General features: G+C 37.9%; 2 protein-coding genes across 3 annotated transcripts in view; both read right to left on the reverse strand.

Annotated features, from left to right (window-relative positions):
* Positions 1–295: 295 nt before the first annotated feature.
* On the reverse strand, positions 296–8,646 carry TCF24 (transcription factor 24). Its single transcript, XM_065585711.1, has 2 exons — positions 8,170–8,646; positions 296–1,469 (listed from the first exon to the last, which is right to left on the reverse strand). Exons 1-2 carry the CDS (start codon positions 8,644–8,646, stop codon positions 1,356–1,358), a joined length of 591 nt encoding a protein of 196 aa, XP_065441783.1. The 3' UTR covers positions 296–1,355.
* Positions 8,647–24,521: 15,875 nt separating this feature from the next.
* PPP1R42 (protein phosphatase 1 regulatory subunit 42) overlaps positions 24,522–27,794 on the reverse strand; it is a 67,899-nt gene continuing 64,626 nt past the window's right edge. For both annotated transcript variants that reach the window (XR_010598895.1, XM_065585710.1), the window contains one exon: positions 24,522–24,884. Coding sequence is in view for 1 of the 2 variants with exons in the window: in XM_065585710.1 (XP_065441782.1) it covers positions 24,812–24,884 (73 nt within the window). In the remaining variant the exon portion in view is untranslated. The remainder of the gene's footprint in view (positions 24,885–27,794) is intronic.

Below are 27,794 nucleotides of genomic sequence, written 5' to 3' on the forward strand. Positions count from 1 at the left end.
TATCTCCAACTGAAATGCTTAGCTCCTCTGAAAGCAAGACCATAAGTGTCCTAAGTGGGACACACAAAAATTGAAGCACCAAAATTAGTGGGCACTTTTACAAAACTTGATCCCTCAGTGCTTAATTTCATTAATCTGTGAAATTGAATTGTGAGGCCTAAATCATTAAGACAGCCTCAGATGGAAGTTACTATAAAGGTGCAAAGTATGATTATTATAAAAGTTTATTGTTTCCTGTGCAATTGGAAATTAAGCTGATGCAGATTTTAAAAAATTAATTTGCAGCCCAGCTGAATTTATGTAGAAGTTTCTAATTAAGAGTATTTAATAAAATGTTAGTTTTAGCATCAACAGTAAGTTGTGTAGACCATGTACAATGTTTTACATAATGGAAACTATTGAATGATATCTCACTATGTATTTAATTTCAGATACAGTTGCCTATTTACAGCAAATGTTTGAACTGAACAGGGTGTCGTGAATCAGCCTAACATAAAGGCTCAGTTTTCTTGAATACATCACATTCCTTAAAGACAAAGTAAATAATTCCTGCTATGTAAGCAAACAAGTTATACCTTTGAATTAATCCCCAAACACATTTTGTACATTTCAAACCATGTAACGTGTGACACCATAATACAGACCAGTACAAGCAATGTTTAATTTATATTGTAAACATATATTACTGCTACACTTAATCTACAAAGCAGTTTGCATTTGTTTATGTGTGTCGGGGGGGTGTGGATTACAGGACACCTTTCACGTGACAATGAACATACATTCACATTTTCAGAGAAAATTCAGAAATTTAAGATCTTAGATTATTAGGGTGAAATCCTGATCCTATGGAAGTCAGTTGGAGTTCCGCCATTGACTTCAGTGGAGCCAGGATTTCATCCACAGTGTAGAAAGTGTATATCTCTTTGGACTTGTTTGTATTTCTTTAGACATCCTTGTGTTTGCTTTTTAGTTGAAACTTGCATTGCACTGTATATAGTTTTATATTGCATTTGTTCCTACATAACATATTCTGTGAGTCCTTCGTTCTGGGTATGGTACAGTACCTACTCTGTATTGATTCATTAAGAGTATCACTGCATTGCCCGCTGCTTTAAGTTAGTTCTGAGTGCAATTGTCTGTCAGTTTTGCCCATCCATTTTGGACATCAATCTCCACCACTGCTAGGGACAAATTAAATTTCACATTTACTTGATGTGGCTTTACATGCATTTAAGAATCAATTCTCTCTCATCCATTAACAATATATCAGAAATTATAGTTTGTCTGAAAATGTGTTTTAACTTAAATATATCTGGTGTAATAAATATCATAATTTTCAAAAAGGACAAGGTAGATTAGCTTTGTGAATTTGTTGATGTTTCTCCTTGGTTTGCATTTTCCGCTTGCACTGAGTGATTCAAAAACTGTCCTGTAGCTCCAATATATAACCTGGATCGCATTGGCCATTTCTGAAAGACAGGATACAAACAAGGTGTCCAAAAAGTGAGTCTCTCTAAAACATGTGATATGATTTCTGAAATATAAATGAATGCAAAACTTCAAATAGTAATGAAGTCACAATAAAATAGATACAAAAGTCTATGGTTATCTCCAAAAATGTTTGGTTTTCATGTCAGTGCTCAAATAATAATGAACAAAATTATTGAAAACTGTATAATGTAATCTCACTGTATAATGTAGAGTTGCTGAAAATCCCCATGAACCAACAGAAAAAAATGGTAAATTGTATTCATGTGCAGAATGTAAACAATTGTTGTAGCTGTATATTAGGTAAAAACAGAACATTCCTGTATATGGCAACAGGAATTCTATTTTGAGCTTGTGGTGACAAATCACTTAGGCCGTCATCCTAGTGTTTGGGCGGATTGCTGCATCTATGAAGAACCCAGTTGACTTCAGTTTTTCCACATGCTATCAATTGCTGTATCGGAGCCTGAAAACTGACTACATAACAATGGCACTTAACTCAGTATATCTGCTCCCTATCAAAATCATATCTGATCACTCACGATTTTTTATTCCTGTTGGCTCTTGCAGAGCCAACACAGTTCTAGGAGAGAAAGCTGGAATATATTTCTTCTTGTTCATTATCAGAACAGTTTACTTATTTCCAATTACAAGGTAAATAATTTACACTGTACAGATCTACTGACAGCACTGTGGTTGTACAGTTGGCATTGAGGGCATAACTTCAGGTATTGGAATTACATAGATACAAATGAGGACAATATTTAGGATGCATGAGAAGGAAAGAACTCGGATTCTGGGTTGATTCTGTAGGGCTGGGCATTAGAAAAGCCAACCTTTTCTAGACATTTGATATAGAAATAGCTGAGACACAATAAATAAGGCACCACACGATGCTATTTGTACAATGACACTTTTCAGAGCAGAGCTGCACCTTCAGTGTCATTCTCATGAGGTTGACTTCAGTAGGGCCAGGATATCACCCATGGTTTATAATGGCATCAGAACCCATCTAGAAAACTCAGATTTAATATCACTAAAATAAGAGGGACAAATAAACAAACATGGATATATAGGCATAATTTCATTGAGGAGTTCTGGTGTAAGAGTAGCACTCTCATGTCTTAAATCCAACACTGAATTTCTACTGTCACATATATGGTACTACTATATCCTGGTTTTGTAATATTAGACATACTGATTGAGATTTCAAAGTAGTGCAGGGCATTTAACCATTAATCTTCCAATTTCAAAATTATTGTGTATTTTCATCTTCAAAATTGAGTTTCCATTGTCACATATACGGAACCTATTTTTCTATTTCATATTTTTAAATAAAAGTTAGTGGTTAAGATTTCAAAGCAGTTCAGGGGATTTAGATACACATTGTTGGGGGGGGTATTTATTTATTTATTTATAGCCACTTTATGGCTTAATGTTTTTAACATTGCTACTTTTGTGGCAACCCCCTTCCCTGTCTCCCCGTTGTTATTGTAGAAGTGCATTTATTTTTTAATTTATATTTCTGCAGCTTTTGTAGTTTGTTTTATTATAAAAGGATGTAGAGGGTTTTTTCCTAATTTTGGTTTTTGCTATATATTATATTTTTTAGTTTTTATGTAAAAAGATGTTGAATTTTATAAAAACATTGAGGTAATAAAGCCAGATAAAACTAGCTACTTGTGTTTGGCTTGAGAGGGGAAAAAATAGTAATTCAGCAAAGATTGCTGGGAAACATTGGCAGCTGCTTAAAAAGTGTGTTGGTTAGTTTTTTGCAACTTTGAATGAAAGATTTAAATGGATTTTTGGTGGAATTTTTAAAAAGCTAATTAATTTTAAGCATACCAAATGGTGTTTTACAATCCAGGAGTGTTTGTTTAGGTTTTAAAACCTTGAATAATTACAAAAATGTATTTTAGATATTTTGCTTAATACCTTTGGTGTTGCTCAAATTATTTTTTAGATAACTATACCCAGATTACATTTTTTACTTGTACATTTGGAGGCAGTTAAGTTTAAATGGAACCTCCCCCTTTTTTCTTAGTGATTTTGACTAAATTGTTTATTATTATATCATTAGAAGTATTGGTTTTTTTGTTGTTTTGTTTTGTTTTGGCCTACAGCAATTATTTACAGACCATTTTGGGGGGGAAATGGTCTTTTTTTGTTTGTTTGTTTGTTTTTTTTAAGAATGGCTGTACAGGTTTTTGGAGACAAAAGCATTGTGGTGGTAGTTGTTACCACCTGACCTTTCATTGCATACATTGTTTGACTAAGAGGGTTTAACCAAGCGAGAATGCACTGAGTTGTACTGTGGTAACCATGTTTTATTATTAAAATTAAGCAATCTTTAAATTTACTTTTATGTTTAATACTTCTATTGTACTAACTTGCTTGATATTTTTAGCACATTGTAAAGTTTTTAACTTCTGCATAAATGCTTTAATGTTTTACTTTAAAAAAAATTGTAAAGTGACGTTTTTAGCCAATGTTTTTGGTGGCTTTGAGCTTATTTTTGTGCTTTTTTGCACATATTTTTAGCTGCAATTACTTTTTTTTTATGATTGCCCCGGGTTTTATTTTTTTAAATGTTAGTGGCATTTAACAGACCTTTATTGTGCTCTACCAAGCATTCTTTTCCATAGGTATTAAAAGTACATTTTAATTTTTTTATGTTACTGAATTTTTAGGAGAGAATTTTATACTATATTTTAGTAACATGGATTTTTTTCTTGCATTTCTTGTCTAATACTATTTTCTGGAGTTCATTTTCCACCCAGTCCCTATCCCTTTCCTGTTGAGTCCATAGGAACCTCCTTTAAATCTAACCCACTCCTCCAGTGCCCTGGAAACCTCCTCAAATTGAAATTCTTTCAGTGCCATTGCTAAACTGCTGAGTTGCAATCCTTGAGAGTAAAACTACATGTATAATAAACTAAGTTACCTGCTCCAGATGAATGGAATTTGGAATCTTAGTCACGGAACCCTATGTTAGGATTTTTTTAAGACCATTTTTTACTTGACTTTTTAAGAATGTACTTTGACTTTAGATTTTGTTATGTAGGCATTTACTATACATTGCATTACATGTTTTGGGATTGGCTTAGTTATTTCGTAGGAACCAATTTTTTTACATTTTTTAAATAAATTTTTTATGCTTTGTTCACACACTGTTCATATATGACTTACTCTTTACCTTATTTTATGTTTTAGGCTTATTTTGTTTATTGTAAATTTTTAGGGTATTTCCCCTTATTGTAGTTAGTTCAAACATTTTGGTTTTTTAGCTTATTGACTCATTTACCTATTTGAGTTACCACAGACATTTTGTTTTTAACCTGATAATTTATTTCCCCTCCTAATGCTAACTTCCAAAAAATGAGGATTTACCCGTAAGAATGGCCCTACTGGGTCAGACCAAACGTCCATCTAGCCCAGTATCCTGTCTTCCCACAGTGGTCAGTGTCAGGTGCCCAAAGGGAATGAACAGAACAGGTAATCATGAAGTAATCTATCCCCTGTCACTCATTTCCAGCTTCTGGCAAACAGAGGCTAGGGACACCATTCCTGCTCATCCTGGCTAATAGCCATTGATGGACCTATCCTCCATGAATTTATCTAGTTCTTTTTTGAACTCTGTTATAGTCTTGGCCTTCACAACATCCTCTGGCAAGGAGTTCCACAGTTTGACTGTGCGTCGTGTGAAGAAATACTTCCTTTTATTTGTTTTAAACCTGCTGCCTATTAATTTCATTTGGTGACCCCTAATTCTTGTGTTATGAGAAGTAGTAAACAACACTTCCTTATCTACTTTCTCTACACCAGTCATGAATTTATAGACCTCAATCATAACTCCCCTTAACCATCTCTTTTCCAAGCTGAAAAGCCCCAGACTTATTAATCTCTCCTCATATGGAAGCCGTTCCACACCTCTAATAATTTTTGTTGCCCTTTTCTGAACCTTTTCCAATTCCAATATATCTTTTTTGAGATGGGGCGACCACATCTGCACACAGTGCATCTCTGCCTCGATATAACGCTGTCCTCGGGAGCCAAAAAAACCTTACCACATTATAGGTGAAACCACATTATATCAAATTTGCTTTGATCCACTGGAGTGTGCAGCACTCCCTCCCCCCCAGAGCACTGCTTTACCCCATTATATCCGAATTCATGTTATATCAGGTCACATTATATCGGGGTAGAGGTGTATTCAAGATGTGGGCGTACCATGGATTTATATAGAGGCAACATGGTATTTTCTGACCTATTATCTATCCCTTTCTTAATTATTCCCAGCATTCTGTTCACTTTGACTGCCACTGCACACTGAGTTGATGTTTTCAGAGAACTATCCACAATCACTCCAAGATCTCTTACTCGAGTGGTGACCCCATCATTTTATATGTATAGTTGGGATTATGCTTTCCAATGTGCATTACTTTGCATTTATCAACATTAAATTTCATCTGCCATTTTGTTGCCTAGTCACCCAGTTTTGTGAGATCCTTTTGTAGCTCTTTGCAATCTGCCTGGGTCTTAACTATCTTTTGTAATTTTATATCATCTGCAAAATTTGCCACCTCACTGTTTACTCCTTTTTCCTGATCATTTATGAATATGTTGAATAAGACTGGTCCCAGAACAGACCCCTGGGGGACACCACTGTTTACCTCTCTCCATTCTGAAAACGGACCATTTATGCCTATCCTTTGTTTCTTATCTTTTAACCAGTTACCAATCCATGAGAGCACATTCCCTCTTATCCCGTGGCAGCTTACTTTGCGGCAGAGCCTTTGGTGAGGGACCTTGTCAAAGGCTTTCTGAAAATCTAAGTACACTATATCTACTGAATCCCCTTGGTCCACATGCTTGTTGACCCCCTGAAAGAATTCTAGTTTAATTACTTATGTTAAACCAGGCCTACAACTGTCTATTAATTTTAAAATTATAAAATAAAAACAAGGATATTTGGCTCACTTTGAAAGGCAATAAAATATCTTTCTCAACATTTTTATTACAACAAATCTGATATTATGAGATATGAAATGGATCACTATCTATTAAGGTATCTGAAACTTATCTATGTTAATATCTTTAAATGTAATCATGTATTCAGCATATATAAATTGTACTTGCATTTTTATTTTAACTTTCATACATTTGTGTATGGTAAATATTTGCTTGTGTATTGTAACTGTAGATTTGATAATCTCAAATGTTCACATCTAGAGCTTTATTAAAAGTGAATACTGTGATTTGACCACAACATACTTTTTTGTATTACCAACACCAATTTAAAAACAAAATTACTATTGAGAGGATTAGAAAATGAGCCAACTATTCAGTTTATTATAGTAGCCAGAGAATTGTGCATCTGTATAGTTTGACTGCCCATATTAATTAAATGCTTCCCCGGATTCTGTCTTTTTTTTTTAATGGTTTCCAAATATTACAAGAGCCAATCCTGCTCACTGCGCTCAGTCAGCTAGTTCCATTGAAGTCAGTGGGGTGAGTCATGTCAGAAAGGGGCAGAATCTGTCCCGAAATACATAACAAATATTGACTATTCCATGAAATATAGCCAACTTCAAGTTAAAACTTGATTTAATGGATTAAATATTAGATGTTTTGTTTTCTTAAGTCTCTACTTTTTCTAACTGATTTAAGTGAATCTCTTGTGCTTATAATGCCATGTGAACCAGTAACCTACATCTCTGAAAATGTACATTTATTTTTAAAGTATGAACAATTACAGTTTCAGTACTATGAACATGAACTCTCCTTGATTGTCTTGGGAACTAATATTCAAGGAACTTGTGGGAAATCAGAGAACATTTCAAGATTAGTCCTAATTGAATCATCCTGAATTCACCAGAATCTTACATGTAAAAAAACCAAAGTATTCTTAACACACACACAAAAAAAAAAAAAAAAAAAAAACCCATGACATTAGAATTTAAGGAAAATAATTGAAGATATATAAATTCATCTGTCCAATGCATTTGAGAACATTTTTTTATCCCAAACTACTCCTTCATGATAATGCTTCCCCCGCAGCCTCACAAGTTTTTCTGAAGGAGAGCTAACACTATGGTTAAAAACTAGAGTGAATGCTTAACAAAGAGACCTTAAAGTGCCCTTATATATTGAATGCATATGCAGCCAAGAAGAATTAGTGCCCCACCTAACATCTTGACCTAAACCTGCGACTGGATCAGTGAGAGAAAGCGAACAACCCTACTTATAGCACTAAGCACTGTACTGTTTGGAATCATCTTATACCCAGGTATAGTCACTAGAATTGTTACTAAAAGATTTTGTGACCCATACTCTGGGCTTCCATTACTACCTTAACAGTGAGCCTTTGCACTAGGCCCCAGTGTCCTACTGCTGCCCATTTCATTCGGTTGTGCCAGCTTTAACTATGCTAAAGAGCTTGGGCTTTTGTATTTTAAACCCTGATCCAAAGCCCATTGAAATTAGTGGAAGGACTCTCATTAACACCAATGTGTTTTGGATCAGGATCATTGAAATCGGTGGGAGTTTGGCGCCTAAATACCTTTGAGGATCTGGTCCTTGGTGCCTAAAGATTGTGGTGATTGGAACTACTCATATTAGACATTATTTTTGATTTAGCAAGGTAAATATGAAGATTCTGGCTGTCCCTCAGCCGCTTACCTTGACCGGGTGCAGGTAGCCATCCCCTCTCAGGGTGCCCAAGCCCTCCCCAGGCAACTCTTCCTCATCCTGTAGGCTACGGGTGAGGTGTGCAATATAGGTGGTGGCCAGGAGCAGCACATCCAACTTGGAGAGCTTGGTGTCAGGTGGCACAGAGGGCAGGGTCCTCTGCAGCTCCAGAAAGGCATGGCGCAGGGTCTGCACTCGGCTACGCTCCCGGGCAGCATTTGCAGCTGCTGGTCTCCCAGCAGTTGCCCCAACTCGTTGTCCGGCTGAGGAGGAGGAGCAAGAATCACTGCCAGATGCTGGGGGCAGCAGTGAGTCAGGCTCCAAACAAGAGCTGGAGATCTCCTTGCTGTTCTCAGATACATTTCTACAGTCCATTTGTGACTTCCCAGGTGGACAGGGACCTGTAATCAACAAGAGCAGCTCTGAAACCATCCAACCCCTGCAGCAGTAGCAGTGCTGCAAACCCATGGTGAAGCTCAAAAACTTCAGCAAGAGAGCAAATAGACCTTCACTTGCAGTGCAAAACCTTTCTGTCCCAAACCCACATGCATGTACTCAAGTGTAACATAAGCCATCTAAGACACTGGGACAGGAACTGTGGATGACAACTTCATTCCTCTGACACAATGGACCTGTCTACAGCAAGAATGTGTACAAGAGAGCTTTCTTAGGAATCAGTCCAAGACTGTGGAAACAACTTCCACAGGATCTAGGAACTACTAAAAACCTCAACACCTTCCATTCAACTGGAAGGTTCACTTCTTCAACCTTGTCTTTGCTAATATAAACACATCATATATTATATAAATTCTCACACGATTTTCTCCCTGAGAAAGGGAAGACATAAAGAAGGAAAGACCATGTTTGACTGATGCCAGTAATGTCACTTGCACTATTGGTTGTTGTATAAGGAATAGAATAGAAACCCCAAAAGTTGTCAACTAGAGCAAACAGCTGGATTCCTACCTGCAGAATTGTGGATCACTGCTTTAGTATGCAGTGTTATTTTATCTGTGTTGGTCCCAGGATATTAGAGAGACAAGGAGGGTGAAGTAATATCTTTTTATTAGACCAACTTCTGTTGGTGAGAGAGACAAGTTTAATATCCTGACATGGCTACAACAACACTGCATACTAGTTTTTGTTTATAATTTCAGTTTTGTTATTTGATATTTAAAAAACATGTCTCATGAAAGATCCCATTTCTAATCTATTTTCTAATCTCATAGGGCCATACTTCAGTGAAGTGGTGGAGAGCCGACAGAAAGCAACGAATTAATGAGGGCAGAATTTGACCCATTATTATGTAAGACCAGAAACAGGCCATGAATCCTTTCATGTTTGAAATTGTTTAAGGATCATTATGCTAGCTCTGTCCTCTACATTTAAAGTTTTTTTAAATGTAAACTTTATTCCAGTTTGGGTTTTTTTGTCTTTGTGCCAGAGGACATAAAACTGTCCCTTGAAAACAACAACAAAAATCATTTGGAGAGAAGCTCAGAACAATCAGTGAAAAATTCCTTCCTAACTTTCAGAAAGGACTGTCAGATAATCCCAATCACAAAACTGACTAATATTCCTTTAATTTATTCAGTCCCATATAGTAACCCAAGTTTTGCTTTAACTACATTACTACTATACTTGACTCCACCATCTCAGCTGGCAGTCCTTTTCACCAATTCACCACTCTCTGTAAAATAATACCTCCTGAAGGACCTGATTCTGCAGCCTTTGCTCAGGCAAAACTACTGAATGTATGCCAGATATTTCATATATGACAGGGACTGGTTCTCCCAAGTTGGAGATCGGCTGTCATTAGTGCTCTCCTGTGTAAACAAAAACAAACAAAAAGTTAATAAACTTCTATTAATTAAATCCAAAGACATTGTAATCTGATTCTGCAAAGCATTTAAGCATATGCTTAAGTCCCATTGAAGTCATCATATTATAGGATGGAGATGAGAGTAGTGAACAAAGTCAAAAGGGCTATGGGGAGGAAGAGACAGAGAGGAACAGGCAGAAAAGAAAAAAAGAAGTGGAAATAGAAGAATGAGGCTTTTAGGTCAGCTCTTTTACATTGTCCTCTCTAATTTGATGATGGTGTATGTGGGTGCATGCATGAATGTTATTTTGTTTATTTTGCTGTGATTGATTTGGAATTAGTTTGGCTCAGAAGAATATATCAGATAATATGTTTGAATATACTTGTTCACTTACATTTTTGTTTAGAGTATGATATTATTATTATTTTTTACAAAATACCTTTACTTGGGTTGTAAGTGCTTGTAATTCAGAGGAAAATCACCCTATAGGTGTTAATCTTTCATTGTGAAAATTAATAAAATATTAATTATGTAAGCAAGAACTCTCACTGTAGTCCCTGTGAACTTTTTGTAAGTAAAGACTTGAGGATTGATAAAGGGTTATACTGGTACAATGGAGCTTAGTTATACCCTGGTAACTTATATCCAAAAACCTAGTTTCCTCATCTTTCTCGTTCTCTCTCTCTGAGGTGGGGAGCACTCCACAAAGTACATTGGCTGAAATCCTGACTCCACTGGCGTCAATGGCAGAACTCCCATTGACTTCAGTAGGGCCAAGATTTTACCTGTGCACTGATTCTAGGTTTTAGATCAAGTATGTAACACAGTACCCTGTAGTGTAGACCCAAAAAAGTGTAAATGGGAAAATACAAAAAATATAAAGTATTTTTGTTTATAGTAGCATCCGTAATCCAATGAGTTAGCTGCTTTCTGAACCCAGAGATAGACTGTATTTGTTATGAAGTGTTGCTCAATAGATTCATTGTTTCCAAAGAGGTTCAAATGTGTGTGCTCAAATTTCATACTTGGGACTGATCCTGCATTTTCTGCACACCCAACATTTTCTATATGGACTTCCTTAATGGGCCTCTTAAAGAGACATGTTCCAAAATACAGTCTATTTGAAAACAAAAATGTTTCCCATTTAATTTGTTTTTAAAATTCCACTGGAAACAGCTTTTTTTTTTTTTTTGGTTTTGTTTTGTTTTTTGTTTTAAACAAATAAAACATTCCCTTGCCATACAGGTATTTGCAAACCCAAATATTACAGCATTGTGTAAAGACTAATCTGAAAATGAAATAGTGAAAGTAAATTAGAAAAACATCTTTCTGTTTTAATAGTCTAAGGTGTTACTTGTATATGCTTTAAATGTATGATGTTACATGGACATCATCAATTTGAAATCTAGTCAATTTACAACAACAACAACTAGTTAAAAGTAGTTTCAGGTACTACATCATTCTTAAGCCCTTCTGCCCATTTTTTGTGGTTTTACAATCACATTTTCTTATTTGTAAAATGTTTTTCTCTCCCTTGTTCCTGTGTGAGAGAAACATTCAGACAACAAGGGAATCTGATTATCTAGTTAACTGTACAAGAAAAACAGTGAAAATGAGTGTACAAAATAAACAAACTGTAAAAATATGGAGAGAACATTTTGGTAATTGATTTAGAGCACTCTTCAGGTGTTATCTGCAACAATAATAGGTACAAACATTTCAGACTGATTTTTTTAAACCGATTATGTCCATTTTATCTGTCTGAGACCATTTAAATGGAAATATTTTGATCTTACACAATGAAACATTAAGTACTTGTATGTCTGAATGAGATGTGTTTTTATATATATATATATATATATATATATATATATATATATATATATATATATACACACACATACACATATATGTTTTTTATTTATATATATATATATATATATATATATATATATATATATATATATATATATATATATATACACACACACACACACATTGTGCAAAACGTGTTTTATATATATATATATATATATATATATATATATATATATATATATATATATATATATATATAAAACACGTTTTGCACAATGTGTGTGTGTGTATATATATATATATATATTAGTCAATTTAAATATACACACACACACACGTCTTGCACAACATGTAAGTGCACACAAAGTAATACACACTATTAAATAGAAATCTATGTAGAATGTGCAGCAATGGCCTTTATTATATATGCAGAAAAAAGTTAAATATTATCCTTTAAATATTTATCACAAGTCTTAAAAAAAATCCAATTGTGGCTAATGTGTTATCATTATACCTCAAGTCTTTCCTTTCAAAATCTGTTTCTCTCTTTGCAAATAGATTTGTCCCAGTTCTGCATACCATTTTCTATTTAAATCCACATTTTAGACAAGGTTACTTTTGACAACTTCCCTTCCTGTGGGATTTTTTCAGATGCTAATGATTTCATTTATTTCTGGTACATCAACAAACAAAATTACATACAAGCATTCAAAAGTTGGCACACACAACGAGTTTTTGGATGGACAGATGTGGCAATTTTTTTCTAGCTTTGGACATTGACTTGAACTTTTAGGGGATTTTTTAAAATTGAAAAATGATAAAGAAATGAGGTGTAATTCTATTCAATGTTAAATACTTGGGATCTTTATCTGCATTATCTACCTCCCCCCCAAACTTCTGCCTAACAGCCTTACCCCTTCTCGGGCATGTTTGTTAGCTAACAAAGGATCAGGTTGGTATATATTAAAGAGGGGATATTTAAATGGACTAAAATTGTGCAATTTTACTAAAAATTGTGCGATTTAGTACAGTTTTATCTATTCTGTTACAATACATACTATGAACTTACATTGATTAAAGTTAGACTTCAATACAGTGTATGAATTAGGAAGAGCTTTACTAAAGGAATATTTTGATTTTAAATCGTGAAGCCAGCAATTGAAAAGCTCTGCCGCAAAGTCTATTTAATTTAATATAAAGTGTTATAAAAAAACAAAATGGAGAGTGATATTTTTATTGGACTGATCGCATTCCTCTAAAGACATCAGCTTTCCTGAATGCCACTTTCTCTTTTGAAAAGCTTGTCTTTTATTTTTAGTTCGTTCAAATAATTGAGACCAGCAAAAACTTTTATAAATGTCCTTTTTTATCTGTTGGACCCACGTGATCATTTATCTGACTATTGCACTAAACAGAAAGAGTTGACAGCAATTGTGGTACGTTTGTAACTTACACTGCTTCTTACTGTACAGGATTTTCATCAGTGCAACTTTAAACAAAATGTTTTCCTCTTTCAGACTCTCAGGAACAGAGGCGAGCCCAAGGATGGAAGCCTCAAGGCATTGAGTCTGAACGGGACTTACTGGTAAATCAGGTCTAACTTTTATGTATTATTAATTGAAACAGGATGTTCTGTGTTGTATAAAATATTATAATTGGAATTCATAAAGCAAAACCCCTCGTGAAGCTTGATCCCAGAGCCAATGCTAGGGAGATCTCAGTACGCTGCTGAAGGGTGACTTACTTTTTCCTCTTGGCGCTGCCCGGAGCAGGGAGGGAGGAAGGGGAGGGCTGGCGGGCGCTGATTCAATCCGGACTGGGAGCGGAGCTCTGTCTAGTCTGCGCGGAGCTTGCAGCCTCCCTATTTCTGCGGTCACATTGTCCCTTGTCTCCCACAGACAGACGCCGGCAGAGCCTTTTATAAGGCACGGGGCGGGCTGCCTGCAGTGGGGAACCCGGAGCTCACCTGAACGCCAGTCCCCTTCGCTCCGCAGCCCGCTGCTTACGGGAGCGGCCGCCCACTTCCCCATGAGTCATTAATCAAGCTGCAGTCCAGCGGCAAGGGAGTGGGGCGGGGCCACCCCTCCTCCCGGGAGACACCCCAGGCGTCTCCCCGGGGCAAAGAGAGAGGACAAGGGACAGCTGCCCACGAACGTCAGTGATCTGAGAGGAGTGGCCGTTTGGCTCCCAGCCTGGGAAATCTGGGCCAAGGAAGTCTGGCGCTACTTTACTTCTTCCAGCGCTGCAATGGCGGGGGGGACCCTGGAGCCCCAGCACAGCTGCTAAGAAAGGCTGCTGCAAGCAAACGGGGTCCTTTCCGTTTCCTTCGGGGAGACCGCGGCTCTGAGCTGGGGGATTTGAGAGCAGCCAGCCACAGCCCGATAGCTGGGCAGATTCTCTCCCATTGCTACACTTGGATTCTGGACTCCCGTGACACCGTAACAGCACGGGGCTCCCGCCACAGCTGACAAAAGAACCAGGCCTGTCAATTAGCATAAATGAACACTGAGATCATGGCTCCCAACCCCGTCCTATTAACAAATACTATAATAAAGTGAAATAATTAATAATAATCGCCTCCTCTGCTTTAGTGCATCGCATGCAATATATTAAAGAGCAAAGTTTAAGACCTCTAGGCACAAGCTTTTTACTGGGAACCTATCAATCAAAATACAGCCTTAAAGGAATGAAATTAACAGGAAATATTATTACAAAACATGGCTCTGAGGGGCTTCATTCCAATAATTTCGAAATCCATCTTAATGAAATTCTGGTTTGGGGGAAGAGGGAAACAGACTCCCTTATTCCTAGAGCTACGATTTGTTCAGGTCTTAGGACCGATACATCCTATTAAAAACATTAGGTTATTTCGGTTTTAGCTGTATGATTTCACAGCTTGTCATTAGCGCACCCTGACTGATCATTTCCTGTGCGTATTTAATTTCTATTGTCATTACTGCTTCTTTCTCCAAACCTGGCAGTTATTAACCAGGACTGAGAAAATGATCCCTCTGCCAGATTGTATTTGAACTAAAAGTTTGTCGTGAGCTTTCCGTAGAAAGAAACAGAGCTGGTACATGCGGTTAAAAACTATTGATGGCTAAATCTGAGCAGGAGATACGGAGCACAGTGCGAATGGATGCTCTCAACAAAACATTAACAAAAACGTAATCTCATGCAAGAAAAAGGAAATAGTTCAGAGACCAATGAATTAATCATCTTTCTATTGAAAGTCTGGCCTTGGGAGTCTCTGTGCGAATGAAAGGAATGACTATAGTCTCTAGGTGCAAATGCTGAAATTGTTCTTTATAAATATTGTTTTTGTTAGGATAAAGTAACAGTTTTGCTGGAGGGGAGTAATTTAAACGTTGGGCTTGGAGGTTAAACAATCTTTTAATAAGCAAGTTCTTTCTTTTCACTCCCTTGCTGTTTCTTTTTATAATTTGGTAGATGTGACCCTTGCATTTCCAAGCAGTGGAAAAGTCACAGCTCTCTATCTTTCTTAATAAGCTTTCTTTCGCCTTTCATATTAATAGTATAAACCCAAAGGAAAGAGGGTCACGACTCTTCCAAAATACCCAATATACGAGGAAAAAAATCATCCACAGTTGAAAGAAAGAAAGAAAGTGACTGGACAGTGAGAGCGAATATTTGATTTCAAAATTAATGGCTAGTAATTAAATATTAGTAACGTTAATGAGAAGAGACATTCAAAATAAATATGCAGTGTATAGAATAATCCCAGAACAACATTTTGAATGAAGTTTGATTGTGTGATAACATAGACACAATAAATCAAATCTTGGACCTATTAGAAAAATAAAGTCTGAACGATTTGTTACCGCTTTTGAAGCCAAGAAAATTAAGAGCTTAATCTTTGGCTATAATTTGAAATATTAGGAAGGAAGTGGGGAGAGAGGGATGATTTAGAGGACAGGGTTCACGGGGTGTATGGCTAAGCCAAATATTTCCATCGGGGGCTTTGACTCCTGCAGTATTCATGAGAACCCAAAATATCAAACCAACAAAAATAGGTGGAGATAGCCGTTTTAAACTATATATATAATGTTTATGAGGTGCTCTTTAATTAGAAATGAAAATATATTGTCCTAGAACTCATTCAGAATGAGCTAGACATTACATTAACAGGATGAGGGACGGAGACGTGTAGGGTGCAGAACGCAAGGAATTCTATCAACCTGTATTTCAGATCCACCTTTCAAGAACAAAGGCAAGACATAGGAAGACAGCTGTCGGTTTGAAAATGATGCTGCCATCCGCTGTACAACTGGATTGGTTTACAGTGATATGAAAATAGTTGTATTCCTACAACTAAGATATTAATTAAGATTTTACTCCCATCATGTTCTCGCCACTGGACTCATTGTCTAACAGAACCACTTTATTTAATATTATTTCAAGCTTTCTTTTTCCTGTTTATCCAAAGAGACTCTTTCAATAAGTTTAAAACAGACCTGTTTCGCTAGGTAGCAAGATTATATTACTACTACCATATAAAAAGAATAAAACATATGACATTCTGTGCTTGTTACACAATGTAGTTTGAGCCAGCAAATTAATTACCGGTTAATCTCTGGTTTCTCTTCAGATCTTATAAATCTTTCGCCTTTTACTGGTCAAAGTTATGAAGAGAAAACTCAGACTGATCAAAACAAGAACTGGGTTTTAGATCTGTTTCAAAGTACAGTTAATTGTTTTTCTCCTTCACCAATGTCCATTAGTTCAAATGGCTGGTCTATTTTAATATGACTGACTTGTCCATTTTAAATAAGTTATTTAAGACAGAATGTTCAAAAATAGTCCTAATAATTTAGGACAAATATATTTGACTCTAAAAGATACATTTTTACATTTCTTTTTGCCCTCGATGCTCTAGGTTGAGAGCCATGCCTGCCTGGTAAAGGACCTTGTGAAGGGAACTCCTAATATTGAGAGGTGAGTAGTAATTACTTCATTATGATTCTTTTTAAATTAAGCAAATCAAATCTGCATATTTGAAGTGATTCACTAGGCAGAGAGCTGGGGGCATCGTGTAAAGCATTTGTGATATTTTCCTTGTGTGCTGGACTAGAGCCTCAGGCGGTGTATTGTCATAGCGCCATTTACTTCAGAGCGGTGGCGATTTAGGTGAGGAGCTGCCTTTACATACTCTGTTCAACCACGGGGAACAGGCAGGTTCTCCTGGCTCGTCAGTGATCACCACTAGTCCCTCTTAGTGCAAGTCTGAAATAATATTAAGTAGTAACCTTTTCCAGGCTGTTGCAAGGAAAACGAGACTGTTTTGAGATTAAATACTAAGAATACTACAGAACCGATATTATTTATTATATTATTATGTATTATTAATATTCATCTTTTATATGTAAGTGAATCTCTATGGTAGCATTCTCGTTCTTGCAGAGGGAGTTTATTCAGTCGAAAATTGTCTTGTAGCCGTCTGCAGTAACATTACTGAAAGTTACAGACCCCACACTTCACCGACACCCTACCCCCCAATGGCATTAAAAGAACCCAACCCCAAAAACCTCCTCTTGTAAGTGAGAAACTCATCGCTTTCATAAGAGTCTGCAGCCTGCGGCCATCCGAAACCCCAGCCAACCTTCAAGCCTACACTGAAGCGCCCAGCCCGCTGGACTTAACATGGGCGCTGGCAGCGATGCTCATCATGCACATGCCCGCGCTCCCTGCCTGCTCCCTTCTTGTGAACGGAGATGGCAGGAAACAAAGGTTATTCGCCAATATTTGATTTGGATAAAACGTTGCAAATTTCGCAGAGGCTGCCACGTCCCCGCAGGCACAGGGGGCCAGAGGGGTAGAGCCTGAGGCGCTTTGCTCACGCGGTGGGTCAAACTGGCTGATCACCTAGAAGAGATGGTTACAGGGGTCCCGTAAGCTGCTGGTGCTGCCCAGAGAGGACCCGAATGAAACTAAACCGACGCGTTGCCCCTCGCCTCCCACGCATGTCCCCTGTTGGGCCACTGGCTGATTTGTGGCTGGGTACAGGTTTTTAAATCTACTCCTGCCTTCCTGTGCTAAACTCTGCTTACTCTCCGATTGCCGCCTGGCAATCAGCTGCTGGAGAGGAAACCTGCCACAACAGCTGGGGAAGAAACCGTCAGTCGCAGCAAGCCCACATGGACCCTAGTGTTCATTGCAGAATGGACCACATGCCAGTGGGGGGCGCATCGACCCCTGGTTGCACAGCCCACCCTGGCTGCTGCAGGGATTACTCAGGAAATCAGCCCTGCCTCGTTTCTGTACCAGGTGAAGAATACAGCGGCTTCTTATCCTGCTTAGGTTTTCTTCCGGCATGAGAACCCTAATTTGTAATGACAGACCTGGCTCAATGCATGTTCCTCTCGTCAGCTCAGGGTTTAGATTTAAGGCAACTGCAACCTTCTTTTTGAAGGGCTGGTAAATCATGCCTCCCCTTCCCACAACTCCCCAGGGCCTATTTTAAATGAGAACATATTGTTTAAACGGGAGCCTCACTTACAGTGTGATTTTGGTAAGAAAAGGGACTAACAAACAGTTCTTCCAGCAGTGGCTACCACATAAAAAAATCTGCTCAGTTTAAATTAAAGGATAATCTTCTGGTTTTGTAAGTACCATGCTGTCTGTGAAATACAAACTGCATTCTTTCTGGTTTATTTATCCTCACCAACAGCCAATTCTGGGACCAGGATTTAGCTAGTAAGTTTGTCCATTTATGAGGTAATACAGTAGCAATACTAGTTCCACTCCCTCGACTACAGCAAAAGCTAATTTATTAAAATAAGCAGATATGTCTCAAAGGGGACTTAAAGCCATATACTGGCTTTGATCCATGCACAAAACTCCTACTGATGGTAATTAAAGTTCCATAGCAAATCAAAGTCAGGACAAGGCCCACAGGGAACAGGTAAGCATGTGAAGATCAGAGCCAGTCAAAACCCAGAATTTCCATTTGTTTTGTTCCATTTGTTGTTTTGTTATTTTATTTTTTACTTTATTTCATGATGTAGTAGTATTAACGAATATATTTCATATCAAGTCATGTCATAATATAATAGTTGAAAAATTGTATTGTATTTTTATTTAAAAAAACATTAAGGGGAACTGCTACTTACTACAGATTAAAACATTTTATCTTTTTTTGTTTTGTTCAATGTACCTATTTGTTTTGTAATGAAATAGTTTGACGCTGACACTTCCAACAAGATAACAAGGTAGGCACTCAATGTACTAATTGGCAAAGCATCTGTTTTCAACATCCTAGAAAAATATCAGTCTAACACAGGGATAGTGAAAACACCTGCTCCTCTAATTACTAGATGGTTGCCATGTCATCAAATAATGAAAAATATAGACGTGGGAAAAATATATTTTAAAATTAAAATTTTACATTGAAATGAAATTTCAATATTTTGTCAGAATTTTTTTCCACATGAACTTTTAAAATATAATATTTTTAATAGAAACTTTCTGCTAACAATATGATTTTGCAAAATCATTGGTCTGTAAAATGGCTTTTCTAACAGAAAATTGCTGATTTTTTTCTGACCAGCTCTAGTGAGGCTATTTAGTCTGTTTTTAACACCATAACCATATGTCTGTCTCTTAAAAAAGAGAGATTCACATTTAGCTATTTTCCAACCACATCTTAATTGAAGGGAGTGCTATCAGCAACATGGATTTTTCTACCCTCCATCCTAAAAACATAGATCCAGTCATCTTGAAATAAAAGTAGTGAATTTATTAACTTTAGAAAACCACACAATAGTTTTGTTATTATAAGGCGATTCACAAAAAAGGGTAGGCAAATTCACTATTCATTTTTCCCAATTTGTTATCACCATATGTAAGATAACTGCCAAAAAAGCAGGCAAAACCCAAAACTTTACATTTCGTTTATCATTTTTACAGAATTGCAAATTTCAAAAAGCATCTAAGATGTGTATGAGGAAAGCTTATTCCATCAAAAGATGTATTTTGTGTCTGTGTTGTAGGAGCAGAATATTAAAGTTTCTTGAAAGAGCTAGAGACTGGCAGAGACCACACTATTTTCATTTTGTATCTTCCACACACACTGCTTTTCTATATGACAAGTCACTTAGGCCAAAATTTTAAAAGCTGTCCACTAATTCACTGGTGGGTGTTTTTCTAAATGATATGCTCTAGTTCAACCACAAGTTGCTTGGCGAGCTGCAGGAATCCCTGGGTGAGATTCTATGGCCTGTGTTGTGCAAGAGGTCAGACTAGATGATCATAATGACTCTTTCTGGTCTTAAAATTGATGACATCTGTAATGAGTGCCTCCATCTATAGGTGGTGGCTGAGTACCCACAATTCAAGTTGTCTTTAGTGATAGCTGCAGGTGAGCAGTACCTCTGAAAAAAATCAAACGCTAGCCAGCTCATATTGGATGCCCAAATGCAAAAAACACTCAAAACCCTTAAAACTGTCACTTTTGTGGAGGGGGGAGGGCAGGGTGAGTACAAGGTTGAAAAAGACTTCCTCCAAATAACATCCTGCTACAGAGCTCAGGGCATGACTTGCTAACATGTTGCGCTGAGTCAGTAATCCAGCTGCTGTCAATTAGGCCCACTCCCCAACAGTATTGACTTTTTTCTTTGGGATGCTCTTTATACAAGAAGCAACTTTCTTCTTTTATACAGTTTTGTCCCTTGGCGAAAGACAGTTAAAATTAGAAGTGTCATGGCGAAAGACAGTTAAAATTAGAAGTGTCACACTCCAGTAAATGTTGGCTTCAGTGACCCAAAAATAATAGCATTTACAAATCTGTGATTTCAGACATATACATATACCTTCAGATTTTCATATCTTCATGGCATATTACCCATTGATTTTAACAGGAGTAATAGCAGGTTCATAATGAGAACACCACTCTGCATTAATGTCTTACTTTTGGGTCTATTCTCCCCTCAATGTAGGCATTTAACACCATTCTTAAACGATATAGAAATAAGCTAAGTTGGTTGTTCAGAAACATGTAATTTCTTTTGATGACAGGCAAATGACAAGAGGTAAAACAAACCACATACATATGTGCAATCTGTGAAGGTCAGATATTGAACTCCTTACTTAGTCAGAACTTCCACTTGATTTCAGCGAGAATTTTGCTTAAGGGGGCACGTTTTGGTCTTAATGTGACTTAATGGCTAGAGCCGGAGACTGAATCAGGAAACCTCTTTTATTCCAGTGGCCATTACTATCTGTGCCTCAGTTTCCCCAACATTGAAATTTTTTTTGAGATTCTTGGATGAAAGATGCTTTCATTTATTTATTCAGACTAATAAAAGGCACCTAACCAGAAGCTCTAGGTGCTTGTACAGATAAAGTACCCAAACTAAAATATTATGATGATTACCATACTAATCCCAACAATATAAATTAACCAATAGGATGGATCACAAATCAGTAGTGCTGCCCTTTCCAGCTACTCCATTCCCCTCACCAAAAGTACCCCCCAAATAGTTAGGCCTTGGCGTACGTCCTGAGCATCAACAAATTAGGGCTCTGTCAAAACTCAAGAGGAAGTGATTATTAGAGTTGAAAACCCCTCTCAACAAAACCCTGCTACTAGCTCCCTTCACTTTTGAAAGACAGGGCTGTTAGCTTGAGCATCTCTACTGATGATAACTGCACAAGTATTATACATGGAGAGAGGCAGGCTTTCCAGCAGCCAGATTCTAGACCATTTAGGATTTTATCAGACAAAAGCAACTCTCTAAATTGCATCCGGAAAACTAGCAGGCAGCCAGTGCATATTACAGAGCACTGGTGTTATTACATGCTCTTGATGTGAAGCTCTACTTTTCAATAAACAGCCACATTCTTACAGCTTCAAATGGTCTTAAAATTTGGGCCGTCAAGAGTTTAAAAAAATTAATTGCACAATTAAACAATAATAGGATACCATTTAAATATTTTTGGATGTTTTCTACATTTTAAAATATATTGATTTAAATTACAACACAGAATACAAAGTGAACAGTACTCACTTTATATTTATTTTTACTACAAATATTTGTGCTTTAAAAACAAAAGAAATTGTATTTTTCAATTCATCTCATACAAGTACTGTAATGCATTTTTATCATTAAAGTTGAACTTACTTTATGTAGAATTATATACAAAAAATAACTGCATTCAAAAATAAAACAATATAAAACTTTAGAGCCTACAAGTCCATTCAGTCCTACTTCTTGTTCAGCCAATCACTGTTTGTTTATATTTTAAGGAGATAATGCTGCCTGCTTCTTGTTTACAGTGCCACCGGAAAGTGAGAACAGACGTTCGCATGGCACTATTGTAGCCGGCGTTGCAAGATATTTACATGCCAGATGCATTAAAGATTCATATGTCCCTTCATCTGCAACCACCATTCCAGAGGACATGCGTCCATGCTGATGATGGGTTCTGCTTAATAACGATCCAAAACAGTGCAGACCGACACATGTTCATTTTCATCAGCTGTGTCAGATGCCAACAGCAGAAGGTTGATTTTCTTTTTTGGTGGATTGGGTTCTGTAGTTTCCACATCAGAGTGTTGCTCTTCTAAGACCTCTGAAAGCATGCTCCACGCCTCATCCTTCTCAGAGTTTGGACGGCACTTCAGATTCTTAAACCTTGGGTCGAGTGCTGTAGCTATCTTTAGAAATCTCACATTGGTACCTTCTTTGCGTTTTGACAACTCTGCAGTGAAAGTGTTCTTAAAATGAACAATATGTGCTGGGTCATCATCCGAGACTGCTATAATATGAAATATGTCACACAATGGGGGTAAAACAGAGCAGGAGACATACTATTTTCCCCTCAAGGAGTTCAGTCAAAATTTAATTAACGCATTTTTTTTAATGAGCGTCATCAGCTTAGAAGCATTTAATCTGGAACGGTGGCTAAAGCATGAAGGGGCATATGAATGTTTAGCATAGTTGGCACGCAAATATCTTGCAATGCCGTCTACAAAAGTGCCATGCGAACGCCTATTCTCACTTTCAGGTGGCACTGTAAATAAGAAGCGGGCAGCATTATCTCCCGTAAATATAAACAAACTTGTCTGTTTTAGCAGTTGGCTGAATAAGAAGTAGGACTGAGTGGACTTGTAGGCTCTAAAGTTTTACATTGTTTTATTTTTGAGTGCAGTTACGTAACAAAAAAAAAATCTACATTTGTAAGTTGCACTTTCACAATAAAGAGATTGCATTACAGTACTTCTATGAGGTGAACTGAAAAAAACTATTTCTTTTATCATTTTTACAGTGCAAATATTTGTATAAAATAATAATATAAAGTGAGCACTGTACACTTTGTATTCTGTATTGTAACTGAAATCAATATATTTGAAAATGTAGATAAACATCCAAAAAATTTAATACTTTTCTATTGGTAGTCTATTGTTTAACAGTGTGATTAAAACTGCGATTAATCACAATTAATGTTTTAAAATCACGATTTATTTTTTGAGTTAATCGGGTGACTTAACTGCGATTAATCAACAGCCTTACTTAAAAGTATTAATGTAGAGCATACTGTAGCTGTCTAATCTTGAGATGACAAAGGCACTAATACCCAAAGAGAGGTCAGCATCCAAAAGAGAAGGTAATGCTCTCCTTTGTGAGCATGGGTGAAAAAAATCAGTCTTGCCCTCAGCTGTAACTTGGGCATCCTGGAGCTGCTAATATTTAACAGAACCCTCATACTGCAAACCCGGGTAACAAACTTGCTCAATCAGAGGGCTGATATAATCTCTGCCATTTCTTCTGATTGCTTCTCTAGTGAGTAAATAACTCAACTACATGAGTCAGGTCAGACTAAATGAAATGTAGACCTAAATGTCAATGTCATATCAAAGTCACCATAGCTCTTCACTCACACTCTCAGGGTAAGTCTACACTGCAATCGGACAACCATAGTTGGCCCGTGTCAGCCGACTTGGGCTCATGGGACTTGAGCTAAGAGGCTGTTTAATGGCAGTGTAAACTTTGGGCTTGGGCTGGAGCCCAAGCTCTAGGATGCGCCTCCAGCCTGAGCCCAAATGTCTACACCGCCATTAAATAGCCCCTTAACCCCTGCCCCAGGAGCCTGGGTCAGCCTACACAGAGCTGTGGGTTTTTAATTGCAGTGGTGACATACCCTTAATGGCCTCACACTGAGCAAGAGCGGTGATGAGATGGAATCCTGTGGTACTTCACATGAGAGAGAGAGAGAGCCCTAAGGCAAGATGAGCAATTGCCCAGCTCTGACTTTTGTTTTTTTTTTGTTAGAAGAGGGAGCCCCTCAGAGCAGTCTTAACTAGGTTGTTCAGGACCACAATCATTTACACAAAATTTTAGGATCAGTGTTATCAGAGACTGCTGATAGATCTAAGAAAAATCAGCATGGACACTTGGTCTTCATTTATTGCCAGGAGGTCAAATCGATGCAACTACTGCAGTTTCTGTACCATGCCCAGGCTTGAAAGCAGATTGACTGGAATCACCATAATTGAGTTGCCTCACCACAAACATCTTAACAAATACTTCCCAAAAATATAAGTTCAAAACAGACTGATAATTGTCAAGATTATCCATGTAAATTTGTATTCAAATATCCATTAATAATTTTCAGATTTTAATGGAAGCAAAATCTGTATAATTGGTAGTTATAGCATTTCTCTCATATAAATGAAACTATCACCAAACTGAAAGCCTTTTATTTCAGAAGATGTTACCATAAAATAAGCATAAATTAATGCATCCACACGTATTATGCAAAATAGTGGTCACACTCTCCTATGTGAGCAAAAAAGGAAAAATCTTCTTGTACAAAATATTTAGTGGTTTTTTAATTAAAATATTAGGCTCTTGCTTGGATCATTTCATCACTGGCTCTGATATACTCTAATTATGATGTTGCAATAAATTCTGTTGAGAATGAAGTGAACAGAAAGATGTAGTTGTCTCTGCAGCCGCTGGTTACAGGGGTATCTAACTGAGGAGATGAGGTTCCAATAGATCTTTTATTAGCAGTGAACTTTGAGAGTCTTTCAAGGTCAGGTGACTGTTACCAAAATAAAAATATACAGTTAAGCACAATCACATTTTTTCTAAGCCAAATGTGTTGGTCACAATCATGTTTAACATTTACCATTCATTGTCCCTGAATGAATGCCATGCACATACACATGCACAAACACAGCATGTGCTGATGTGCACTTATATATCAATCCCCCACAAAAAAGTTCTTTAACTCTGAGTTAAGCTTGCTAGACTGCAGAACTCACCAAGGCAAAACATAAAAAAGCAAGGAAATAAACAACATTCAAAACCTGTTCTGGAACTCATTTTATCAGTTCCCCTTCTGAATCACAGACTACCTCCCTTCTAATACTGATAGCTCACATATATGTACCATCATCCTGAACAATCAATAAGCAATCCTGAACTCTGACTACATTTATTGGTTATTTTATCATGTGTTACAGGATTGGTGTAGCTTCATAATTGTATTATACAAAGTTCTGTGCATAGTTTTGTATCCATGTATCTAAGTGAGATTATACTATCAGATTAAAAATAGCTGCTTTTTTGTTAATACCAAATGTAGATCAATCACTAAGTTTTATGTAGAGATTGCAGAACTGAATTTTGTACATGTACATGCATGCTGGTGTATTGTATGGATGGTCAAAGCAGCATTATAGAGAGTTCAAGTGTTGATGCCTCAGTGCAGACAAGTAACTTGCCTGGTCGCCCTTCAAGAACCAATGCCTTGGCACAGAGCCACTCAGCTACCTATTGCACTGGTACCTCAACTCCTGGGTGAACCAGGGCACCAGCACTGAAGAGCTGTCTCAGCGCAGACACTTAGCTCCCTTGCTAATGCAGCCTACTGCATTAGAAAGTTGACGCTGCAATGTCACCCAAGATCAGAGCTTGAAGGACAACACATGGTGTGCTCAGAAGCTGACAGTATTTTAAACTTACTTTTATAAAAATCATTTTAATGCATCTGAACTCAGAGCACTTTACAGCTATACAATTCTTACTCATTGTTAAAATAAATTTATTACATTCTAGAAACAAGCCATGGGGTTCATTGAAATATGCACTCAGCTGGATCAAATTCCCCCCCCCCCACACACAATATATATTTGGTAATGGACATGTCCAATCACATACACTAGAAACATTTTAGAGAAAAGCTGTTACTTACCATACAGTAACTATGGTTCTTCAAGATGTTTTGTACATGTGGATCCTATTTTAGATATCCAGGCACAAGATCAGAATCTCTGAACAGCAGTGTCTGTTGAGACACACCTGCATCCACACCTCCCCACAACCAATGGCATAAACAGTAGAGCACCCGCAGCGACAGCTCAGTTCCCTCACTAATTCAGAATCTCAGTTTAAGGAAAACTCAAAAAAGCAGGGATGAAGGCAGTGCGTGGGAGCCACAGTGATAAAACATTTAGCAGAAGGACTGTTACTCTGCAAGGCAAGTCACTTTTCTTCTTCGAGTATTTGTACATGTGGATCCCACTCATAGCCCTGCTCTACACTATGAGTTTAGGTCGAATTTAGCAGCGTTAGATCGATTTAACCCTGCACCCATCCACAAGACAAAGCCATTTTTGTCGACTTAAAGGGCTCTTAAAAATCGATTTCTATACTCCTCCCCGACGAGGGGATTAGCGCTGAAATCAACGTTGCCGGGTCGAATTTGGGGTAGTGTGCGCAATTTGACGGTATTGGCCTCCGGGAGCTATCCCAGAGTGCTCCATTGTGACCGCTCTGGACAGCACTTTCAACTCAGACGCACTATCCAGGTACACAGCAAAAGCCCCGGGAACTTTTGAATTTAATTTCCTGTTTGGCTAGCGTGGCAAGCTGATCAGCACAGGTGCCCATGCAGTCCCAGAATCGCAAAAGAGCTCAAGCATTGACCGAATGGGAGGTCCTGGATCTGATCGCTATTTCGGGAGACGAATCCATGCTATCAGAACTCCGTTCCAAAAGACAAAATGCCAAAATATTTGGAAAAAATCTCCAAGGGCATGATGGACACAGGCTACAACAGGGACCCACAGCAGTGCTGCGTGAAACTTAAGGAGCTCAGGCAAGCCTACCAAAAAAACAGAGGCAAACGGCTGCTCCGGGTCAGAGCCCCAGACATGCTGCTTCTATGATGAGCTGCATGCAATTCTAGGGAGAGGCCCCTACCACTACCCCACCCCTGTCCATGGACACCTGCAAGAAGGGAGTCTCATGCAACAGGGATGAGGATTTGGGGGGATGAGGAAGATGAGGAGGTGGAGGAGGATGAGGATAGCGCACAGCACGCAAGCGGAGAAACCATTCTCCCCGACAGCCAGGAACTGTTCATCACCCTGGAGCCAATACCTTCCCAACGCAGGCTCACGGACCACGAAGCCGGAGAGGGCACCTCTGGTGAGTGTACCATTGTAAATATAATGCACGGTTTAAAAGCAAGTGTGTTTAATGATTAATTTGCCCTGAAGACTTGGGATGCATTCGCGGCCAGTACAGCCCCTCCTTTTAAATGGCCAACCCAATGGGAAAGGAGGGCACCGCTATTTGAAACCATTCCCACATGTTTTGAAGGTTGAAGAAGCTGAAAGACTGTGGCTTACCATGGCTGCCTGCAAGCCAAATTCTGTTGCCCAGCCCTGCATGTGAGATCTCTCACACCAAACTGGCAGGCCCTCAATACAAGAGGTAAAATGCAACCTTGTACCGAAAGCACATGTGCTATGTAATGTTAACAGCTTGGTTCACTGTGAAAGAGTCTACCCACTGTTCTCTAAAATGTGTCTTTTTAAATACTACTCTCCCTTTTTTTATCCCGCAGCTGCAAATGTTTCAACGCTACCCCTATCATCTCCATCCCAGAGGCTAGCGCAGATAAGAAGGTGAAAAAAACCACACTTGCGATGAAATGTTCTCT

Source organism: Chrysemys picta, chromosome 2 (assembly GCF_011386835.1).
Source record: "Chrysemys picta bellii isolate R12L10 chromosome 2, ASM1138683v2, whole genome shotgun sequence".
Classification (NCBI taxonomy): Eukaryota; Metazoa; Chordata; order Testudines; family Emydidae; genus Chrysemys; species Chrysemys picta.

Coding starts and splice junctions, on each gene's coding strand:
- TCF24 (XM_065585711.1), bottom strand. CDS start 8,646: ATGGGTTTGCAGCACTGCTACTGCTGCAGGGGTTGGATGGTTTCAGAG. Junction 1,470..8,169: donor GCTACCTGCACCCGGTCAAG/GTAAGCGGCTGA, acceptor CCTGTCTTTCAG/AAATGGCCAATGCGATCCAG.